The sequence below is a fragment of the Chanos chanos genome, chromosome 15, assembly GCF_902362185.1.
Source record: "Chanos chanos chromosome 15, fChaCha1.1, whole genome shotgun sequence".
In the NCBI taxonomy this organism is placed as follows: Eukaryota; Metazoa; Chordata; class Actinopteri; order Gonorynchiformes; family Chanidae; genus Chanos; species Chanos chanos.
The window spans coordinates 10,579,471-10,603,344 of NC_044509.1; the positions used below are offsets into that span (position 1 = coordinate 10,579,471).

Consider the following 23,874-nt stretch of genomic DNA (forward strand, 5'->3'; position numbering starts at 1 on the left):
ATCCAAAGATAAATGTTTAAATCTGACCAAATGTATTTAAACATGTGTAGCTATGGAATAAACTACTATGAATTACTAATAATGTACTCCTAATCATACTTTTGATATGGACTTGTATAAAGGCCATAATATGTTTGAGTGTTACAATGCTTTTATTTAAGACGTGTAGGCGCGCCGTAACCACAAGGACATTAGATGTTGTTTGTGGTTGCTCTTCTTTGTGTTTGAGGTTTAGAGCCTGTGTCTAGCCTCTTATTCAGCGTGAGACACTTATGCAGTCTATTGCTAGTTCATTTGTTTCATTATTTTACTTTCCCCCTGAAGGTAATTATTACAGTGAGTTTTAATAACTGACTTGAAATTCAGGTGAAGTCATTTGCACAAAGAAGAACAGGAATTTACCCAAACAGCGTTAAATATTGGAATTCATGTGACCTGGACAGGGCAGATATGCTCTTTGTATATTCCTGTAGTCCTGTTTTCGCAGATTTTGGAATAAATTTGTCAACTAAGTACTTAATCTGTAACATGACCCGTTTGCAACATTTTTTTTTTTATTGCAGTCATCAATTAAATCTGACAAATTGGTAATATTTTAACATTATCATATACATATTTACTCATTTCCACAATGAATAAAGGAAAGGAATATTTATTTGCCTTAATCACGATAGTTCCAGATTCATGCATGTCTTTTCTCAAGGAAGTGAATTCATCAAGGAAGTTGCAACAAAAACAGGTTCACTAAGAGTCGCAGGTTTCGCCTGCATTTCTTTCGTAGCTGGAATGATCAGTCTGTCTAATGTAAAGCGCATAGCATTGCACAGAGTATGGTATACTGAAAGCATTGTAGGGGGGAAAACCTAGTCTTCATTCTGTGCTGAAATTGCATAGTTTCATGTGTTCATGTACTTTTTTTTAACCAAAAACTTTAAGTAGAGATCCCTCTCCTTGACTAGAACATTCTGCTGTAATTCTTAGAAGTGGCTGTCATAATCAGACCTTTATATTGTGTCACAGACTATGTGAGATGAAAGGTAAATCTGGTGCGTGGTTCCCATGCTCTTTTACAAAGCATTACACTGAGACAGCAAAATAAAAGAAACACCACTTTGAGTTCTCTCAGTTGGCACTGGGCCACCATGAGACGAGCAGACGAGCCTCAGTGCCTCCTTTTCTAAAATTTTTACAAGTGTCTGGAGGGATAGAACACAGTTCTTTCAAAAGAAATCCTGCCATTTTGTGTTTTGTTTGAGGCGATGGGAAATGATGTCTTAGGTGTCACAGGCTGAATGTGGTTTACACTGATTGTTTTCATGCTTATCAGACAGTTCTGTACCATCTTATCACCCTATGGGTGGGAGTATTGTCATTCTGGAGGAGACCACATCCATAAGGACACAAACGCTTCACCAGATGATGGATGTGATCAATCAGAATGACTTTGTACAACTTTGTATATATTAGCATTTGCCTTGCTCACAAAGGGGTTGAGGGGTTGAGTCAACTGAAACTGTGTAAGGAAAAGGCATCCTGACTGTTCTGGATGAAACTGGAGTGAATGCTTTACGATTTGTACTATTTGATGGTGATTTCCATGATAAATGAACACGCTGAGCTGGGAGTGAAGCCTCTTTCGCTCTTCCTCCTGCTGTGGAGGAAACCGCACCTGGGTGAAAACACACGCCTCCAAATTATGTTGTGTTCCCAAGTATTTCTTTTATTTTGGCGGTTATTTACATTTCACTCTTGCCAGTGTACACTTTTCGATAGACACAGAAACAAAGAGTTTGAGGCGATCGTATCGCGTTACTGAAACATTCTTGAATCAATTTCGGATAAACTTCAATCGCAGATTTGTGCACTGGAATGCGCAGTAATATTTGACGTGATCAGATTTTAAAATTGATTTATTTTTTGTTTACAGCCACCTCCTCCCTCCAAACACCCACACATACAAACACACACGCGCGCCCTGTTCTGAACTGTTTTAGTGAATATTCAGATTATAGCCATGCAACAAATTTAAACTGATTTTAGGAAATCAAACAATCTGTCCTGATTGATTGCAGTTGTGAGCTGGTGCCTAATTTGAATTAAGCTTAATTCGATTTTTGGGGAATAAAAGAGGCTTTCACCAGGGTCTCAACTCAAATGTTTTTAAAAGGAGACAAACGCTACATCCTCTGATAGTCAGCTGACAATGCTCTGTCACATGCTCCATCTAATCAGACATGAACAACTGGACAAGGCTCTTCTGTTGTATTCACCCATCATATAGGGAAATAGCATGTCATTTGAATTGGCCGCTGGAGGACTTATTGAAGTTTACTGCTACAAAAGCCTTTGGACATTAATTCAATCAGAAACATTTGAGCCATGTGACACCAGCGCTGAAAGAAGAATGCAGTGAGAAAGTTCTCAGAGCAGACTGAACTAAGCTTTTACTGGATTTTGTTAAGCTCTGATACTTTTGTCATCTGTAACCTAGGTGCTGTTTGCTTTGGGTGTCTCCAGTCACGTTGTTGTCCTTACCCACGGAGGCAATAATCAGCTGCAAAAAAACGGACCATTCTCGGTTTCATTGAGCCTGTGTGGACACCAGCGATGTGTTGTCAGCTGGACCATCATTGAGGAATCGCTAACATCTGGGAGACAGGTCACCTGTGGGCGTGAGGTGGGCAGACCCAATCGAGAACTCCTGGACATTTGGCACAATGATTGACTTAAGCTACCTGAGCAAGGAGGAGCAGGAGGTGATCTTGGCTGTGCTGAAGAGGGATGCTGCACTGAAGAAAGCGGAAGAACAACGGGTCAAGTGAGTTTGTGCAATTGGTCCAGTGTTTCCTTGTCCACCCCTCCCATAAGGTTGGACCAAATGATCTCTTTCCTTATATCACAGTCATTAGCTCCGTTGCTCTTGAATGAGCACTACTAGACTGTAACACAGTCAAAACAATGCTGCCCAAATACGTGACAGTGACGTTTTATAAGTAATTACAATTACGCTCTTTCTATTCTTGGCAACACCAGTATTATTCTGTATTTTTTTTTTATGTTTCTGTTTGCTCAAAATGAATAATTGTAATAGTTTAATCTTGTTACATGGCATTGTTAAATCTTGTTACATGGTATATGATGTGGGCCACATAATTGTCCTGGTTCTATCTGACTATCATGAATATCAAATTTGTTTAAAAATGTAAACACTTGTCTTTCCTCATTCCCCATGCCATTTGATTGACATCAGTGGTATTTAAAAAAAAAAAAACTGAGAGAATAGAATGACCCTTGGCTGACTGAAGGCAGATTGCTTAGACTAAGGAAGTGCTGCTACAGTGATGTAAATGCTTATGCAAATAACCACTGAGAAGTGCAGCTTTTCTGCTTTATTGTTGCAGCGCCTCAAGTATTCTATTTTAGACTTTCTCACCCTGAAAAGTAACTCTGGGATTATTTTTACACCTCAAAGAATGTGTGGAATTTGTAGAGTGCTTATTAAATTAGACATTAATCTCAAGGCAAAGCTTTTAGGAATTGCCTTTTCCATGTTTATTTTTGTAGTATAGAAATTCAGAATATCACAAGAAAACCATTTGTCCTTTGTATTATATTAATAGAATAGAATAGAATAGAATAGAATAGAACATGCAAGCTCATTTTTCAACCCTGATCATTTTGCTCTCTCTTCTTCCTGTTTTCTTACCCTCCATTATGAAAATAAGCTTCATTTGAGTGTTGAGGATCAAGTTTAGTTTGAGCTAGCTTTAAGAACCTTGTATTTCTGTCCATCTCGTGTCATCCGAACCTTTTCTCTCAGGCAGTTGCACAAGACCATGCGAGACAAGAGCAAGTTGAAGTACATGTCTGGAGAATGGTTTTACGAGACCAAGTCCCTCAGACACGGGGACAGGATCCATGGCTCCGACATCATCAGGGCATCCATGCGACAAAGAAAACCCATGACGATACGTGAGTGTGCCAAGAGCTGGTTTTTTAAAGCGCTGACACATTCTCTGTCAGACATTTTTTTGTCCTCCTACTGCTTTTACAGAAATTTAAGGTCGTTTTCTTAAACGTAACAATTGTTGAGAGGCGTTCTGTTATTTACTTATGTGTCTTCAGCACTTCCCTTTCCCGTTAAAATGCCATTATGTGCTACTATTTCTGTCTCTCTTTGATTGGATGCACTGCCCTAGTGCCTATTGCTTATATTTCAAATGGCTAACAGGGAAAAGGTTTGGATTCCAGGCCTTTAAGTTCCAGGAAAAATTTGGTTGATGAGATTTCACGATTACATGTTGTTTCATGCCGCTGTGCCGGGCTGCTCTCGCCTTTGGGCGTGTCAGTTCTTTTGTGCCTTTGAATCACTTATTTTTATCCTTTTATTCTTCGACTTTTTCTTTCTTTTGCATTTCATGGTTTATCACAAACACGCTCAGTAGTCTGACTGGTGGCGTGAGCATTTAAGTACAGGTAGAAAAAACTGAACACAGTTCATCTCATTATCTTTATGAAAGTGCATGGCAAATCTATGATGTCTGATACGTAACTGTGCCATTAAATTGTGTCTAGTTAATATGCTTCTTATAATCATGATTTTGCTTAACTTCTCTTCATTTTTTTCCCTCTCTCTGAAAAAGTATGGAAACCGCTTGCTAAAAGAGCCGTGTTAGGTCAAGACCCCCCCCCCCCCCCCCCCCCCCCCACACCTACAAAATTTACCTGCTGATAGATATCCAAAACTAAAATACTCTTGAATCTTCAACTAACTCAATGGAAAGACGCGTGAACTTATTAGAACACTAAGTTTTTGGTAAGAAGAAAAAAGGAGCTAAAGAAAAATAAATAGCCTATAATTTAGTTATTTTGTTGTGTCACTCCCTAGATTGAGACAGAGATAAGGGACTTTTTTAGGTCGGCTAAATATAGGTCACTGTTAATGCTTCTCCCACAGGGATGAGATCCTGTCAGAAGTTTTTCTTTTTTTTTTTTCCTGAATATCTGTATGGCCTATCTAACCTGACAAGCAGTTCTGTTACTTTGTCCTTAATCTGAATCACTTTACCATTTTATCTGTCTTCCAGTGGAGCTCTCCCAGATATGGGCAGAAAAGAGTAGCTTTGTCAACAGCGAAAACAAAGATGTGTTCGTCCCTCCAGAACTTTCTGGGCTGATCGAAGAACAGCCAGCTGAGACCAAGACCAAAAGGTGACTGATTAATGATCCATCAAAATATTCTTTTTTGTTACACTTTTGAGTGTGGAGAATGAAATTGATATTGTGACCATAAAATATTTGGCACTTGGACTCTGAATGCGGAAGTGGCAACTAAAATGTTCCATTGACATATTTTTACAGATTTTTCTCTAGAAGCACCAAATAGTTCTCTCAGGTTTAAAGTTTTCAGATTATCATTCATGGTTTAAAAGGAGTAACATCTGATTATTTGGAACTGAATCTTTAAGTATTAAGTAAGTTTAAGTATTTCAGGTAAAACTTAATAAAGTCTCATGATTGAATGGCACATGAGAGTTGTCAAAAAAGTGCTACTCTTCTATTCTGTCTGTCTTATTTCTTACCTCTTTTATGATTTAAAAACATAAATCAGCAGTCTGATCTTTCATCACTTTGGCATGACAGTACCATCTGCTGTACAGTTATTCGAGTCCAGGCTCGAGGGGTGAAGCCAAAAACTTGGAATAAATATGACCATTTTCAGGATTTCTGCAACATTTAAAAACGTGATTGAAAATATGCCCTAAACAATTATAGCATAGTTACATTTAAAGAATGTCCATGAATAACATGTGATATTAAATAAAATCTTCAAAATATATGAATGAGTTCATGGGTAGAGTTGTCAAAAGGGTTAAGTGAGTAAAACCGTTGTTTCATTCGGAATTTTCAGTTATCTTCATTTTGTCCAGTGGCTGTTTGAAGTATTATGCTTGAAGAAAGTGAGGTGATAGAAATGAGAAAAAAGATTATTTGAAACTTGAATTTTAGCCTGAATAGATTGTTTAATATGTGGTACACTACAGCAATATAATGCTACAACACTGTATCACCATTATATTAAAATGGAAGGACATATTCGTTTCTTTGCTGTGGCTCTTCCCATTTATTTTTTTCCTTTTTTTTTTTTTTGTTTTGGACGCCAGGCCTGTTTCTTCATTACACAGACATGTTATAAAAGAAAGTCAGAGTCTGCCAAAGAGGTGTCAAATCAATCTCATGTTTCCTCCACATATGTACCGCATATGACATTACTTTTCCATATTAATATATTTTGAAATGGCCAAGACTAACACTCTTCCAAAAGGAAGAGGACTAGGGTATTCCAGTAAAGTGGAGGTGAAGGTAGTTTTTTTTTCCCTATGAAACTGTCTGTGTGGAGTGAGTTGGTCAGGCAGAGAAGACTGACTGGGACCTCATGAGCACTCAGTAAGCTGCTTCTGGGGTCAACTCTCACATGGTCTTGTTTTGCTTTGTCCCACAGTAATGGCATTAAACTGTCACATTAGAAAGAGAATCAAACATGCTTTCAACATTTAGTCCTGGCTTAGAATTTCTCAGAAATTGATTATATCAATCAGCAAGTCTTTTGAAAACGGTCCAAGTCATGGAATGCAAAGATAATCTGCAAATTTGATTGGTGTAAAAAAAAAAAAAAAAAAGTTGTTCCCAGACATTCCCATGCAATGATAATTATTGCATTTTTCTCCAGGGAAGTTATTGATCATTTGCCAGATGTTCACCAAGAGACACTTAAACCAGCTGTGCCACTTCAAACTAAGGTAAGTTAACTTATATGTATCTACAGTTCGAAACAGTGAAAACAATATTAACAAAAAAAGCTTTATAAATATATATGTATTTATTGTTGTTTTTTTGTCATTCTGCATTTTATGTGTAATGAGTACAGTTGTGTTACAGATGTTGCTGTCAGTAAACAGAAAGTCAATATTTGCAAATATGCATGAATATACATTGTCTTTCATTTAGCAGAGACAAAATCCATTCAACACTGAACCGCCAGATTTGGAACTCTTGAATGACACAGTTAACCAGTTAACCAATGGAGCAATGAAGTCAGATCAGACACCTGCAGAGGGTGAGGCACTCTCATTGCTTCTCATTCTGGAATCCACAACTCAATTCTGTAATTGTAATTCTGGGTGTGTTTGGAATTGCTCTGTAATTGTGATGTATTTCATTTGAATATGATGGATGCTATAGAATGAAATGTTCAAGATTAAGGACCGGGTCCCAATGTAGACTCATACACAGAGTATCTGTTTGACATGACACGGCAGTATTGTAAACTATTAGAAAAAGTCTGAGGTTAGTTTCTGATACAGTGACATCACTTTAGTGGTTTGGTTCCTCAAAAAGTGAACGACATAATAATATGTAAACAAGCTAAGGAGAAGTAATCAGAGCAAAACTTAGGCAGGTTGGAACATTTGAAGACTGGTGGCTGTTAAGGGAGATTATTTTGTAGTACTACAGTAACCAACGTGTCTTCAAATGTCTTCAAATGAGTGGACTACTTGAAGAACAAACAATCAAAGCATTTTCCTTGCAACGAAAGTAAGTTTGATTGACTGATCCCATTGAAAGCCCTCTGCTTGGCTTTGGTTTTTGGGTCTTTAGGCTTTGGTTATTGCTATTCAACACTTGCTTCGTGCATGGCAAAGGTCTCTTTGCATGATTTTTGTATCTTGCATAACTGTCAAATCTGACTCGCGTACATTTTCCTGCCCATAACAAATATGGCATGGTGGAACGTCATAGTTACATACTGATATTTATGAAACCTGTTTTTTTTTTTCGTAGATTTATCTTTTGTAATTTCTACAGCCTCTTAGAAAATTTGTAAGAACAAAAGGGTAGTTCAAAAGTACATTCTTAAAGATCACTGTTTAGTTTTTAACTGTAAACAATGGAGTAGTTTGTGAGATTTCTTTTTTTCCAGTACTTTGGATTAAACCGTACCTTGTTCTCTTGTATAATTACTATAGAATGCAGCTGTACTAAAGTCCAATTCTGTAGGTGCATACCAGAGTTTGCATTGATTTTGACGCTGATACTCATTTAAACTATAATGAGTGTTTCAGAGTGTGTGAAACAACAAAATTCCCTGTGATGAGCTACTTAGTAAAGAAAAGTCAAATGATCTCCCCGCAGTGCAGTAGATGATGTAGTTGTCAGGGTTATTGCCTTTGCCAAGGACTGAGAGGATTACACAAAGAGGCATGCAGTCCTGCATTAAGACTGTAAGCTGCCATGCATGACCAGACTGTGCCTTTCTTCAATTACTCAAGTATTTTTCTAAAAACATCTTAGCTGTAGGTATAGTCTTATGTTTTTGTCGAATCGAAATATGTTAAATAAGCAATGATTACCGTATTATACATAGGAACATGTTAAATAGGGAAGTGTCAGATTTTGTTCAATTTAACAATGTAATTGAATAATCCTGGTTCATTTTTTTTTGTCTGCTACTCGTTATACCTAATGTTTATAACAAAAGCACGCCAAACTTTTCTCATGTCCCATTTTTCCATTATTTTGTTGCTAAAACCCATTTTAAAATACTGTAGCATGTTCGCCATTGAATGGCAATGAAGTCATTCATCCCTCGATGTCAGATAAATATTGTGTCTTTTGTCCTTTATATTTGTGCCGCATTTTATCTTTTTTTGTTCCATACTTTTTTTTTTTCAGGGTTCCTTCCACCATCTGAGAGCTGCATAACTTCTCATACTAACCCAAATACAGACAGCCCTGACACCTCACCGTCGACAAAAAATATAACTAAGCCCGTACCCAGAAAGAGATTGTTGCTTTACTCGTCCCAGAACTCTCTTTTGGACAACACAGACCCTGCAGACAGACAGAGGAGCTCAGTAATCCCCAGGGGAATCCTGAAACATAGCTCCAGCAGCAGTAGCTCCGGTGATTCCTTCCCACTCCGCAGCCCACTGTCTTCCCCATTGAGTCCCCAGAGCCCTAAGTCTCCCAGCGCAGAGTACGGTTCATTGAGCTGGCTAGATAGGAAACAGGTCAGGTTCTCCCCTGCCATTAATGCCAGTGATACCGCAGTGCTGCAGGATGGGCGTGAACTGGGGGAACATGGTCTACTGGACCAGGAGAGCAGCAGCAGCACGTTCTCTGACCAGGGTGAAGAAGAGGACACACTAAACACAATCACGACCGGCAATGGTGTCAACAATAGCCAGAGTTATGGGCAGGACACAAAAGAGTGCCCTGGTTCAGAGGCACAGGGCAGGCACCTCACATCTCCCTCATGTAGTTCCCCTATGTGGAACAGTAAACCTACAGATAGACAGAGGGAAGAGAAGTTAGATATGTTTTTGGGCTGTAGACAGACTGAAATGAGAGGTTGTGATGAAAGCAGAACGCAGAAACCCATTGGTAAGACTGCCTTCAAGAGACATCATGGTCGAATTAAATTAAATCATTTTGGAGTATGGGCAAGGCATTCAATCAATCACCCAATCAATCAATGAACCAATCATCTGTCCATCCATCCGTCCATCAGTCTTTCAGTCTTCCACTGATCAGTCCGTCAATCTAACAATCAATAAATCAACAAGTCAGTTGACAAATCAGCCAATTATGCTCACATCAATTACTTAATTCATAATACACTCTGTGTTATACATATGCTTTGCTGATTTCAAAGCCTGAAAAATTTAGACACTCACCAAAAATTTTAATGTAACATACACATTCTCTATAACAATTAATAATCTTTCTAACAAATAACAATCTCTGCCTGTCCTTTCCCAGACATACATGTAAAATGAATTTACATGCATGTTATCGCTAATCTTTTATAATGGTGATTGGTGTCTTGCAAGGAATGTGTTTCTTTTCAAGTATCACTTCATTTTACTGTTGGCCTGTTTTCTATCTTGGGGATGACGTGCGGACTTTGCTCTCGTTCATGTTTTTGTGAACATTTGGTTGCGTGTTCTACAATGTCTGTTTTGTACAGCGTAAACAATATTTCAATTGTCTCTTCTGCAGATCAACATGACTATCATGCTGACCCCCATGCTGATCAGGTGTCCAGCCTCCATGCTTCTGCAGAGGAGAAAGGTAAGATCATTCACAAGCGGGCAGGAAGCCAGAGTCATATGCTAACATCGGAGGAGGGTCATTCCATTGCAAAGGTTCTTGAGTGGTTTGGGCGTGGTTCTGGTCAAAGTTGCGGGCAAGGAAGGATACCCAATCTTCAGCAAGAGGAGAAAAGCAAAGAAGAACTGGACAGCCTAGAAGTCTCAGACACCAAATCAACTGATGATTTGGATTCCACAAAACCTCAGGCTTTGGCTAAGCCATCACCAAAGCCACGGCGAAGGCTGCTTGCACTGTTCTCCAAACCAGAGATGAAGGAGAAGAGCCCTCAGGTTCTTACCCCCGAAAATGATCCGCTGTTTCAACCTGATGGTGAAAAAGATGATGTCACACAACTGTGTCAAGATCCTCACTCAGCTCTGAGCCAGGACATAGACCGACAAAATGTTGTCGCTGAAGTGAAAGAGATAAATGAGGTACCAGAGATACTGAACAGCAAGCCACAAACAGAAATTATCGGTCTGGATGAATACACTGATAAAGAAGATCAGCAGAATGAGAGTAATGATCAGGGTGAGAGGTCACCAAGGAGACTAGCTAACCTGAAATCATTCTGGGAGAGGGGAAACCAAGGACCCAGAATATTGATTATCAAAACATCTGCTGATGCAAAAGATATTGAGGTGCAAGAAGAGGCTAACAGCAAAAATGATGGCCTGATCCAAAAGATAAGAGAGTCTGATGAACGACAGCAACCTATCAAGTTTCACGAAGAAACCACAAGCTTGAAAAATAACTCATTAGAAGATAATGGTACACAAGAAGTTATCAGTGAGTCAAGCCCTGCTGTAACACACTGCAAAACATCTTGTGAGGTGGACCTCTCTGTCATACCATCAGAAAATAAGATGTATTTACCACGCATTATAGCCAATCAAGTGTCAAGTGAAATGCAGCAAAAATTCAGTTCTGGAGCAATACCCATTCTGCCTGTGAAGCAAAGACAAAAAGAACAGACCAACCAGCAAGAAAAAGAACCTATTTCTGTACATGTCTCATCACACATGCAGAGCACAGACAAGGAGAAGGACAGAAACACCCCTGCACCATCAGGTAGATCTTCTTCCACTCCACAAACTGATGGCGCTTCCATCATCAGTAACATGAAATCATATTGGGAGAAAGAAAATAATGGGCCTAAAATCATTTTCAGTTCACCACAGTTGACACCAGACATTAAAGACAGTCAGGAGTCTTCACAAAGACGAGAGTTTATACAATTTTCAGAATCTCAGCTTGATTTTAGAACTTCTAGGTCAGAGACAGGTAGTCTTTTTGGGTGGAGTTCCTCCCTAAATAGAGAGGAAGGTTCACTGAGGGAGAGCAAGGAGTCAAATGTTGTTGAGCAAAGTCCTGTTAAAGTTCAGGTTGGGAGTTTCGGGAGAGACAGCAGAGAGAATCCTCTGACTCAATATGACCCAGTCCAAATGAAGATGCAATCAGACTCATCTAAGAGCAGGTCACTGCCATCTCCCCTCAGATATCACTCTAGAAAGGAACAACAGCCTACAGACACCAAGCAACAAGTAGATTATCCAAAAGTTCCCATCACAAGACACCACCCAAAAGTTCCCAAAAAAGCTTCTCTGGATGGCAAAGAATCCAAGAAAGATCATTCTCCTCTAAGAACCTTTGCTATAGATATTAGCTCGTCTAAGGAGGTGTCTGATGATATGGTGGAACACAGAGGTCCAAAGAGAGATAAGAAAGGATCCCGGTATGGAGGAGTGATTTTTGGTTTTGGTTCCTCTAAGGTTCATGCAGATAAGAAAGGCAAGTCAGAGGGGCCTGAGCGGGTCTCTCTGACTGCTCTCAGGAGGCACTCTGAGCAGACTTCAAAGAGTAAACATACGTTATCACAATCTCCTACAAGGCCCCAAAACAAATCTGCTAAACAAACTAGTGTAGGCACCACCCAGGAGAGGCAAAGTAGCCCACACTCTTCCTCAGCAGTTCAGGTAAGAGGTCAAACTGTGGGCCGACCAGTAACTTTTCTGGATCATCCACGAAGAAGCTCAGATGGAGGCTGGAGTGGAAGACCGATTGTGCTCAAAGAAAGAAAACTGTCAGAAGATTACCAGTCACGTTCTCGCCTAGCGGGGTCTTTGATCCCACTGAGTTATCATCATTACCTGGGATTGCCAGAGAAGACCCATATCCCTATGTTTCCAGACAGAGCAGAAAGAATAGAGTGGATTAGAGCCAAGCTGAAGCAGGGTTCTGCACAGGAGTTCCAGGGCACAGTGAGCAGAGAGAGCTCTCCCTCGCGACACTCACAGCCTGACTCCTTCACCTTTGATTCTTCAAGAAGCAGCATATCTGAAGCTGGGTCTCTCTCTCTGACAAGTTCGGCCTGTGAGCTTTGCTTTTTTCTGACTGTATTTTCTTTAGAAAAAAAAAAGCATATATCCTTGAACTGATTCATTTTGGTTTCAGTGAAGGAAGAAATCAAACCGAATCAAAGACATTTGATTTTTGTTGGAAGTAGAGTTTAACACACGCCTCACACACAAAATGCTCGGAATAATCGCAATATGCGTTCTTTTTTTATGCTGTTTTTTATTCTGTGGTTGATGCAATGGATAGTTTTTGCAGAGGTTTGTGGCAAGTCCCAGATCGCCAGTGCTTTCACATTTCACTTGTCACTTTTTCTCATTTAGAGTATGTGGTTCTTCTGTTTTTTCTCGGAATTGTTGATCCTGATTCTACATTTGTCCACCTTTCCAACAAAAGTCAAAATGGAAAATTATAGAATGATAGGCAGACTTTGGTTATACTCCACAAATTAATCCCAAATTACCTTCAGCCCTCCAACCCCTGACTAGACACCATGCAGACACACATACACACACACACACACACACACACACACACACACACACACACACACACACAAATATGCTTTGTGAATCATGCAGAATGATGATCTTTTCAAAGGAATGTTTACTTAATCTAATACAATTAGACTATACTCTCTAATAAAGATCACAATAAAAAAAAATCACAAAATGCAAATTCCCATTTCAATAGTAGCGAGTAGAATTAAAGACAAAAGAAAAATCTAGTGTGTGTCTTCATGATCAAAGAGTCTTGCACCCTGCTTTTCTGAGAGAAGAGTGCTCTGTGTTGCTAAAGTTACTTTAATATGATCTCTGATAGGTGACAGTGTGGACACAAGCCCTGTGCGGACAACAGCCAAACAAACAAATATAAGACCCATGTCTATATCTAAAAGCTTGGAGGATATTTCAGCTCTGCCTTCACGTGAGTATTGTTTCTCCAAGATTTGTCCTGCTATGCATCAGTAATCCATAATACTGGAGACAAAAACTCTCATGTTGTTTTGGGCTCATTTAGCTCTCTTGTTTGTGAGCATTTTGTGTCACAGTCAGTCTTCAAGAAATCCCAGCCTTACATGATGGATTTGTTGTGACTGAAAAATTAACTGTATAATTAATTGTAACTTAAAGTACAATTGTATGTTTTATTATGAGAACATCAGTGCAAACTGTATACCTATCTGTTAACAGGTTCCCTCCCAACAGGGTGACATAGCTCATCATTGTTCACAAAGAGTAGACAATTTCAGACAATAAGTTTTTAATATGGACAAATCAGCAGCATCAAATGTAGCAAAGAGCTAGTGCAGATAAGATATTTATTTCCTTTTAAGCTACTGTTACAAGCAGGTCAGCACACAGATGGTGCTTGTAAGACCACCAGTGGACTATAGAATTATGTAGAGCCACAATAGTCAAACACATAACATTATGACAAATTTATATGAATGCAAATTATTCTAAACAGACTATTCTGCTTTGAATTTAAAGTGAAAGGGAAAGGATAAAATGACATAATAATAATAATAATAATAATAATAATAATAATAATAATAATAACAATAATAATAATTTATGGCAAATTATGGACTTTAAAAAACTTTCCGTAACCCATGCCTGATTGTACTATTGCATAAAGGGGTAAAGCTTGTGTACTCTGTCATGTCAAACAGATCTCTGTCCCATCAGACACTGGGGTGTCGTTTGCATCAAAGTTATAATTATGTTTTTATATTTTACATCTCTTCTACAGGAGCAACCTATTTAACCCTTGGTATAATGTCTTATGCCCTCCACTTGAGTTCAAAAGTTTAGATGTCTTTTCAAGCTTGTCGGTTATGTTTTCACCCAATATTATGGCATAAATGGTGGTATACGGTGTAATAATTCTAGTGCTTATGCTCAGAATTGTGCAATTAATTTTTTGTCATTGTTCTGTTGAGATTTCTGTTGTGATTACTAGTTCTTGGTTATTTTATCTTGTTTTATCATTTTTCAATATATTGTGTGTATTTATGTGTGTGTGTGTGTATGCATATTTTTAACCCAAACCATTGCAATGAAACTCAAGGTGAAGAAAGATGGAAAAATGACCCCAGGGGAGAGCTCAATTTGAGTGTGCATGATGGTAAATAGCTCTTACCATTTTTTCCTATGGCAATACCTGTCTTGAGCCTGAACCTTTATGAATGAATTTTAAACACTGAACAGATCAATCTCTGTTTTATCCTCACAACAATCTGAATCTACCTGTTTCATTTTTATTATGGGATTCACGTTTGATCTGATTTTAGGCTACTTTTAAATCGAATTACTCCTATGGACTAGACCAATGATTATGATCTAGTCAGTAAGATTGCATAAACCACTGAGTTAGTATGAATTTTCAAACTTGTTTTCTTTGATGTAATCCATGTGATCCATTCATGGAAACCAAAAGCAGCACCCCCCCCCCTCCAAAAAAACACCTCATAATACAACATATCTTTTGTGTACTTGACCCTGTTGTTTTGTGTATGCTATAATGTTAGAAAAGAAAACAAAAAAACTGAAAAGAATTTGTCAGTTAGGATCAACCTAATTACTTGTTTGGTTCTTGCACCTTAAAAGTCTATGTAGTGAAGTGAGAAGGAGTGATATGAGTCAGACTTGGAGAGGCGGAATCAGTCTCTCAAAGAATTCTCAATAGACGCATATTATACTGTTTGTATCTACTGTGTCAATGTGTGTCAGTATCTGCAGGCCTTTCCCCCACTGCCTGCTCCTTCCTGGACCCAGAGCAGATGAAGTTGATGAGCATGTCTGTACCTGCCTTCAGACAGCAGGAGGTGAAAACACACCCTACTGTTTTCCCAGAATCTCAGTAATCATGTATTCCACATTTTACTGTTCCTAGAAGTGATTGATAAATGGTTCTTGCTTTGTTGACTAAATTTAATCTTCACAAAACAGCACTCACCAGTTTATTTCATGAGGTTCACAATAACACCCTGATGAAATCACTATTGTCATGCCCATTGGAAAATACTTTAAGAATGTTTTTTTTTGTTGTCGTTGTGTTATACAACTGTTTTCAAGAAGTCATTTGGTGCCTATTAAATGATAAATAACATAGTGATTATTTAAGAGATGGCTTGTTTATCATTTATATATCTGTTTATTAATTCAAGCATCAGTATTACTGTTCATCGTCTTCAACGTCAAACCACAAATAACAGACATGCTGTTCTCTGACTTTGTCATGAGCAAATCATTTTCTGATTCGTACTCATGCTTGACAAGCATACGCATGCTTTTGTGATTAACCTGAGTGTGATCGAAGCCTGTGCTACTTTTGTTTTGTGCATTACGTCATAGAGCAATGGCAGAGACAGTGACTGTACTTCAGACAGCAGCTTCCAAATGAGCACACCAAAGAGGAGCACCTCCCAAGCTAATCTTAGCATGTCCTCTGGCATGGCGTCTATGTCCTCTGTATGTGGCTCCCATTCTTAACAAGGCTAATGTATGATGAAATAAACTAACTCGCTAATTATGTCATGTGTGTATATGTATAAGAGATCGGTGTCCAAACGGTCACGGTCTTGTAAAGAGGAATGCCGCTCACTGTTCCTGTCTGGTTTGATTGGAAAGGTCAGCGGAAGTGTCATAAGCATTTACAGTGGGGACTTCGGCAATGTGGAGGTCAGAGGAACCATCCAGTTTGCCATTAACTATGTGCAGAAGCTTGGGGAGTTCCACATATTTGTGGTCCAGTGTAAGGACCTGGCAGTGGCAGAACCCAAGAGGAACCGTTCTGATCCGTACGTTCTTTAAGATGGCGTCAGTCTGTGTGGCGTGCTATGTCTATGTCCTTGTCATGATCATTCGTTAATGTCATTGTAAGACTTCTTATTGTAGTGAAATATTACACATACATATGTACAAACTGTTTGATCTTGATCTATTGATTTTTATTTGGAAAATGTAGGTATGTTAAGAGTTACCTTCTCCCTGACAAGACAAAGTTGGGAAAGCGGAAAACTTGTGTGAGGAAGAAGACTTTGAACCCCTCGTATAACGAAATTCTAAGGGTATGAAAAAACCTTAGTCAGATATTTTATGCCATTTTATATTTAAACTTATGAAAACAATAATGTAACCAATAGTGGTTTTTTTCTTTGTACAGTATAAAGTTGGAATAGAGACACTTAAAACTCAAACCCTTAACCTCTCTGTATGGCACAATGACAATTTTGGACGGAACAGCTTTCTTGGTGAAGTGGATATTGATTTATCTGAATGGGACTTCAATAACACACAGATGAGCACATATCCTCTCAAGGGAAGGGTAAGACTGATTTGAGAGACATGTATATTCTCAAACATCATTTTATCGCATGGCTATGTTTTTTCATGAGATGTTTCCTTCAAAAATGTGGCAGTTACGTCAACTTACATGTATAAAATATGCACTTCAACGGTTTCTAACATCTTTTATATTTTCCAAAAATGTTATTCAAAGGTTCCCTCAACACCTAAGCCCCATGACCACCGAGGGGAGATGAGAGTGGCTTTGCGTTTTGTCCCTCAGACCCACAGTAAGCTGTGTATTTTTATGACTCTCATTTCCTCACCACTCCACTGATTCTGTTTGATGACTTAAAGGATTACATTTGAAAAACAGTTTCTGTTTCAGTTTTCCTCAGAATATTCAATTTCAGGTTACGTGGAATAGATGTAAGTTTGTGTCAACAATTTTACATATTCTTTCTGGTAAAACTTGTGCTATATTTACAGGTAAAGGGTCAGCAAAAAGCGGTGAAGTACAGATCTGGGTGAAAGACTGTAAAAACCTGCCTATTGTCAGAGGCGTAGCTATAGACCCTTTTGTCAAATGGTATGTATTAATGAATCTATCAGAAACTGTTTTTGAACTAAATTATGTTGTTGGAACAAGTATATGATGTTTTAAGCTTTTGATGGTTCCTATGACAGAATGAAATTCAGAACCATAGCATTTTACATCTTGGTTGAGAGTTTTCTCTAACAGGTAAATGACTTGCACCACTACTTTTACTCATGAGTTATGTGTCTTTACAGCACAGTGTTGCCGGACACAAGCCGGAAGAGCAGACAGAAGACCAGAGTGGTGAAGAGAACAGCCAACCCAGTGTTTAATCACACCATGGTGTATGATGGGTTCAGGCCAGAAGACCTACGAGAGGCTTGTGTGGAACTGACTGTATGGGATCACGACAGACTTAGCAATCACTTCCTTGGTGGTCTGAGGCTGGGTCTAGGTTTAGGTAAGAGAACCGCCTTGCTAACTTCCACGCTTTTACTTTTACATTACATTACATTACATTACATTACACATTAACATTAGTAATTAATTAAAGAGACTCATTCAATAAAGAGTTTAACGGTGGAGTGCGCTTCGTGGGCAGCGTCCACCATTAAACAATATGGTTCTTAGGTTTTGTGTCCTTTATATCTTGGTACAGGTACAAGTTATGGAGCTGAAGTGGATTGGATGGACTCAAACGCCACTGAGGCTGCATTGTGGGAAAGAATGACTGAGTATCAGAACGAATGGGTGGAAGATTGGTTACCTTTGCGAATGTTGATTATGGCAAGAAGTATGTCCAGATAGTGGAGGGCTACAAGATATTTCAGCCCATTTCAGTGGTCAGAAAATAAGTGAATGTCGGAAAATGTGAGACAAAGAAAGAATGTTTGAGAACGTGCCATATGTCCCTTAATATGTGTGCTTGATAATTTAATCTCATAGATCGAAAGGATTGCTATTTCAGATGTTAAAAATAAAGTTATGTCAATAAGTATATGGATATTTAAATTCGGTGTAAAATATGTTTGCATCTTTTTGTGTCATTAACAAGTTTGAAATGCTTTACTTTTCTCAGATTTGTTTTTTCCATGTATACAATAAGTGCTTTTGAATAATCAGTCATTATAATGGTAAATCAGTTTGCAGTTTGAGTGTATAATGCATCAGTACCTATGTCAGGAAATTCTACAATAAACATTCAGTTTTTTGGCTCTTGATTCAAATGTTGATGTTTGTGCAGGATTGCAAGAATATTAGACATGAAGAAATCATGTTAGCATGTTGTTCTAACTGAAATGTTCATTCAGAGAAAACAAGCTGAGTAACCTTTAGCTTCAGTGCCTATTTTCACAAATGTCCGTCTTGACAGTAAGTTCCTGTGCTGAGCACTAAAGCACTCACCCCAGACTGAACATCCATAAACTTTGCTCTCTGATATAGGATTCTGAGGTCATGTTAAGGTCAGTACCTTAGAATTTCCTTAAAATTGCCACATACTAGACAACATTGCTCTGAACAACAGTGTAATAAGATTAGACTAAGATTTATCCATGTTTTAATCCATTATCTCTCTTAATCCTTAACTTCCCTCACCTCTCAATATTACCTTCAACTCTTACTATCTTCTCAGAAAGCAACACCAGATTCAAGGATCTTTGAGGCTGGTCACACATGCACTGGGTATAGGCAAGGTTAAGACCTTTTTGTGTCCCTTTTACCCCTAGGCAGTTTAATGACTAAATCTAGAAAGTGCTGATAACAAAGCAGAGGTAGTCCTCACGTTTTTGTTGACAGTGGATTTTGAGATAGGCCACAATTCTAAACCATCTTTACTTTAGACCGCCGGCCATTTTATACTCCAAAACAGTAGGTGGCAGTATGCCCCTGCTGGTTTCAACCCCACCCTTAGACGATCATACGAAAGGAAAACGTTCTAAAGGAGCGCCATTTTAGGAAAGTACGGTGTTGTTGCGATACGAAGTAGATTCTCTCGTCGGTGTTTGCCCGTTTTCCTTCTTTTTCCTGCATACGGACAAACAAACCAGAAGCGTTTGCTGTCGTGTTCGTTTTGTTTTTGAGTCAGCTTCGAAATAGACATCAACAAATCGAAACAACACCTTAACTGGTAAGTAAAGATAGCTCCTGAGGTTAAAAGTGCTTTGTCATCCTGTGCGCATTTGCTACGTTCGCGTATAGGATTGCTTAGTTACGCAAGGTCCGAAGATTTGTGAACTTGATTGATTTGTCATCAGGTACATTAGTTTACTGCACCACCAGCATTAGCGAAACGAAACCTTTTGCGACTTTACTGTGTCAGTCTGTCGGATACTGAAGGTATTAGTTACCACTTTTAGCTAGGTTAGCTAAGCTGAATTTTCCAGCGCTGGCTAGATTAGCTACGTTCCTCGGGACCATTTAGCTAGGCCAACGCCTCGTGTTTACAAATGGTCGGCTAGTTAATCTGGTCTTGAATTAGAAGTTCGACGTTATGCCAAAAGATACGAACTCCGTTTGCTTAATGAGAATAGGCAGAACGCAGGTGAAAGTTACTGCAGACAAGGCCTCTTGATCGCTTATAACATTAGCAATCTACGTTTGCTAGCCACGTCACCTTTAAGAGGCTATGCTTATGTGTTCCTGAATCTAGCTAACAGTTTTGGTCGTTGATGTTGACGAACTTCTCAAATACCCTGCGTAACGCAATCATTTCTTTTGTTTCCTTTCAGGTTCTCAGTTTTGAAGAACTAGTTACAGGCGGTAACAAAACGGAAGCTTTTACGTCAAACATGATCACAAGAAAAAGAGGGCGTCTTGCTTCCAGTGACGTCGAAGCAATGCACTCAAGTGCTCATCGAAGTGAAGATGATCCAAAGATCGAGCTTGTGACCACAGTTGAGCAAACTTTACCTGGTGGGAGTGAGACCAGTTTTCTGGAGCTTGACGACCTGTTAACTTCCGATGATTTTAGTTGGGAGCTTGACGACGATGTATTGTCTGCATTCGACGACGTTGGATTGCAGTGTTCAACTGACAAGTTCGGTGGAAATCCGAGAGGTCAAGATCTACAGGTTGACGTCTACTCATCTCAGAAGACTACTTCGGCCCAGAGAGCCAAGTTTCAGAAGCCGTCTGGGCCTGTCATCAATAAGAATGCCATTGCTGCTAGAATGAATCGTCTGAGGAAGAAAGAATACGTCAATGGTTTAGAGCGGAAGGTTGGAGCGCTTGTTTCAGAAAACCGGGTTCTTAAGCAGGAGAATGGCCATCTAAACCAGAGAGTGGAAGAATTGGAGAATGAGACTAGGTACTTGAGAGCCGTATTGGCCAACGAGAGCATGTTAGCTCAACTGCTGTCTAGACTGAGTGGTGTGAACGGCATGAAATTTTCTACCTCGCTTTTCCAGGGGTCTGACAAGAACGACCACGATTATGCCATGCCGAGAAAGAGGATGAAGACGGAGGAGAAAGATGCAGCTGGTGGTGTCTGCTTGCACGTGGACAAAGACCATGTCTCGGTGGAATTCTGCACTAAATGTGCAGAAAGTGCGAGCACATCGCTTAAAATGTAGGGTCAAGTATTTGTCTTTTCTTTTGAGAAAAAAAAGAGAAATTCCTGAGACTGAACTAAAACAAGGGGACATAAGCACATTTGCTGGAGAGCAAAAAATGTTCAAATGTTTATGAATATGTGCAGGTCCTGAATGGCATGTGTGTATGTAAAATCTTAAAACAATGCCTTTGAATTCAAGTTACTGCTAAACTTGTTGATTAGTTTTCTTCTAGGTGGTTGTTCCGCCATGCTGGGTGAAAGGGTTTCACAACATCCATGCCCACCTGACTCCATGGTAAGGATCCAGACACAGAAGACTGCTCAGATGGTTCTCCTGAGATGTTTTAGCTGCGCTTTTTGTTCAATTTCAAAGCATATTATGACGTTAATCATGAATAGACACACAAAGTTAAATGAAGAGAAAAAAAAAATATTTTCACACATTTTGATTTTTTTTTCCTTTTTCGTTTTGCTTATACGTTGTCGACTGTAACTGTCTTAGATGTATTAGAGTAAAATATCGAGACAGCAGCCGTCTAGTTCACGCTGAAAACTGTAGGCTTTTGTTTATAAAAATGATTGGTGACGTTTCACAAAGGGTTTGCTGTACCTTTCAGGTGCATGAGCACAGTAATTGGTTGAAAGGACGAAATGGTCCAACCCCCCCCGATTGGCCTCATTTAAACGATAACCCTTTGTGAAACGTCATCTCTTTCTTGGAGAATGTTTTTCATTTGGCCCCTTATTTTTCTTTATGCCAAAGTGGAATTGCTGTGGGGGAGGCAGAAGAAACGGGACCAGCAGCTTGCACCCTGGCCTGGTATATGTTAAAAGGTAGTACAAGAAATGGTGTAAGTTCAAAGCTTTTCACTAGTATTCCATCCCACCCCACCCTTTTGGAAATGGAATATGCTAAATATCTGCTGTTTGAGTGTAAGCTCATGTCTGTTGTACAGAGAAAGGGATATTTCTTATTCAGAGCCAATATTTTGACAGCGTCTTGGCACCTCTTGGTGAATGTGATGATAAAAAAGAAAAGCACTTCAAATGAAACTAAATTCAGATGGAATGAAATGAGCTTGTACGCACAAATGCAACGAGGCTTCTTATTTTCAGAGGTGATCTTTTTCTTTCTATTTCTTTTTCTTTGTAGTATGAGTTCGTTGAGGTTTTGTATTTTGTTGAATGAACTAAGGATGATTTTTTTTTTTTTTTTTTTTTTTGGCAATGGAAGGCATTTGAAGTCCAAAGTCTGTTTTAGGGATATGAGAATCACAATGTTTGATAATAAACATTATTTTGAACATGCAGTTCATCTGTTTGGAGTGCTTTAAATTTGTGTTCAATCTTGATATTAATGCATACTCTCTCTTTCTCTTTTAAACAGCAAGCATTTTCTGAAGCCAAAATTCAGTCTTTCCACTCAGCTAAGAGGAAAAAGAGGGGTGATATTGGTTGGGCGGGGGGGAAAAAAGAAACAAAAAAGCAAGAAGCTCCACTCAGTTTTCCCCATTTCACCAACTTGATATGTCTTGAGAGAGCTTTGTTGGTGCATTCCACAGGCTGTGTTTTGGACCAGTAGCTTTTCGACCCTGGAGAAGCTGCTACCGGGAAAAGCCTCTTGCCACAGCTCTCCCAGTCCATTCACTTAGATCTCCTCTCCAGTATGTTTTTATTCAGCCTCTGAGTCAATTGATTTACAAATCTGAAAATAGATTGAAACACCTGTCTCGTTGAGTGTGTCTTTTGGAACCTGAGAAGAATGAATTGAATTGGACAGTTTGAAAAAAAAAAAAAGTTCATTTCTATGAAAGGATTTCTCTTCTTTGAATCTCTTGTCACCAAAAACATTAAAGTAGTACAATGTAGTCTCAGATATATTACGTAACCCCCTGGTTTCAAGTGTTATGTACTCGCTTTCAGTTGGCTACATTAAACCCCAGCCATGTCCATTCAAAAACAGAGTACTGTATAGCCCCATAAATGGTTTGTCAAAATGGGTATAGTTATGGTATCAGGCACCGATGTAGTCCTCAGTTAAGAAGGCTGATAAGAGGTCCCATTAGAGTTTAAGGTGAACAGAGTGTGCAAGTAAACAGCTTTCTAAATAAACCCAATGGACTGTGGGTTGTGGCACACTGAGGGTAAAATCTATTCTCATTGGCTTCATGAACTCTGAGTTGCAGCAAACCTGTGGAATGCAACAACCAAAATATGGCGCTTTCTCAAGGTAAGTGAAATGTGGAAAAATGGGAGAAACTCCTTTTGAGCATGATGTGGTTTTCAGAACCAAAAGAGAAAGAAAAATGAGAAATGTGAAGTTAAGGTATTGATCAGGGTTGAGTACCGAGTAGCAGTTGGTACCCTTCCAGTCACACAATGCTGTAACTTGAGTGGCTTCAAATCTCTCAATCTTTGTCATAGTGTTATACTCTAAAATTATGAGAGAACAGCAGGAATAATGACATTGTAATGAGTGATTTCTATCCCCACATTATTTATCCTGTGACAGCATGCAAGGTGGCAATTGCACAAATACTTTGAGGAAAATGCTTTTAAATAGCAAGAACTAACTAATTAATACTTTGAGATCAGAATGACGCCGTGTTGGCATGGCTGAGAATTGACAGTATATAGTATAGAGTAGTGTAAGCATCATCTCTATTGATCCTTTGACCTTTTGCTAAACTCTCCTGGGGCAATAAGAGAATGCTTGCAGTCATAGTGACACATGTAATACACAAAAGTTTACCCTGTTCTTATTGAAGAGCCAATCATCTACTTGCCAAAATAAAAACAAGGAAATGGGTGATGCAGAGCACATTATAAGGACTTGCTTCCAAAGAAGTCTGTTTCCCAAGTTGGTTAAGCAATTAATATCCCATTGTGTGTGTGAAAATGCCGACCACGCCCAGTCACCTATTTTTTTGGCGCCTATGGCTAAATGAAAATAATTCCCTGAGGCTGAAAAGGGTGTGGTT

General features: G+C 39.0%; 2 protein-coding genes across 3 annotated transcripts; both read left to right on the forward strand.

Annotated features, from left to right (window-relative positions):
* The first annotated feature begins 2,717 nt into the window (after positions 1–2,717).
* sytl2a (synaptotagmin-like 2a) lies at positions 2,718–18,147 on the forward strand. The gene is made up of 17 exons (XM_030792212.1): positions 2,718–2,818; positions 3,821–3,972; positions 5,088–5,211; positions 6,940–6,947; positions 8,734–9,444; positions 10,063–10,134; positions 13,333–13,437; positions 14,584–14,640; positions 15,246–15,340; positions 15,870–15,986; positions 16,146–16,315; positions 16,483–16,585; positions 16,681–16,842; positions 17,017–17,092; positions 17,292–17,391; positions 17,595–17,800; positions 17,999–18,147. Exons 1-17 carry the CDS (start codon positions 2,718–2,720, stop codon positions 18,145–18,147), a joined length of 2,508 nt encoding a protein of 835 aa, XP_030648072.1.
* Positions 18,148–19,299: 1,152 nt separating this feature from the next.
* Positions 19,300–22,078, forward strand: crebzf (CREB/ATF bZIP transcription factor). Of its 2 annotated transcripts, XR_004025966.1 has the most exons (3): positions 19,300–19,468; positions 20,070–21,188; positions 21,657–22,078. XR_004025966.1 is itself a non-coding variant. In XM_030792824.1 (2 exons), the coding sequence occupies exon 2, from the start codon at positions 20,130–20,132 to the stop codon at positions 20,910–20,912; it is 783 nt and encodes a 260-aa protein (XP_030648684.1). In that variant the 5' UTR covers positions 19,300–19,468; positions 20,070–20,129; the 3' UTR covers positions 20,913–22,078. The 2 variants fall into 2 exon arrangements, 1 of the variants encoding a protein (XP_030648684.1); XM_030792824.1 differs by having other exon boundaries at positions 20,070–22,078.
* Positions 22,079–23,874: the final 1,796 nt, after the last annotated feature.

What these genes read in the sequence shown, in the direction of transcription:
- crebzf (XM_030792824.1), top strand. Translation starts at nt 20,130, where the DNA reads ATGATCACAAGAAAAAGAGGGCGTCTTGCTTCCAGTGACGTCGAAGCA.
- sytl2a (XM_030792212.1), top strand. Translation starts at nt 2,718, where the DNA reads ATGATTGACTTAAGCTACCTGAGCAAGGAGGAGCAGGAGGTGATCTTG. An exon ending in CTGCCTTCAGACAGCAGGAG is followed by an intron (nt 15,341 to 15,869) that starts GTGAAAACACAC and finishes ATTACGTCATAG; the next exon opens with AGCAATGGCAGAGACAGTGA. An exon ending in TTTTGTCCCTCAGACCCACA is followed by an intron (nt 17,093 to 17,291) that starts GTAAGCTGTGTA and finishes CTATATTTACAG; the next exon opens with GTAAAGGGTCAGCAAAAAGC.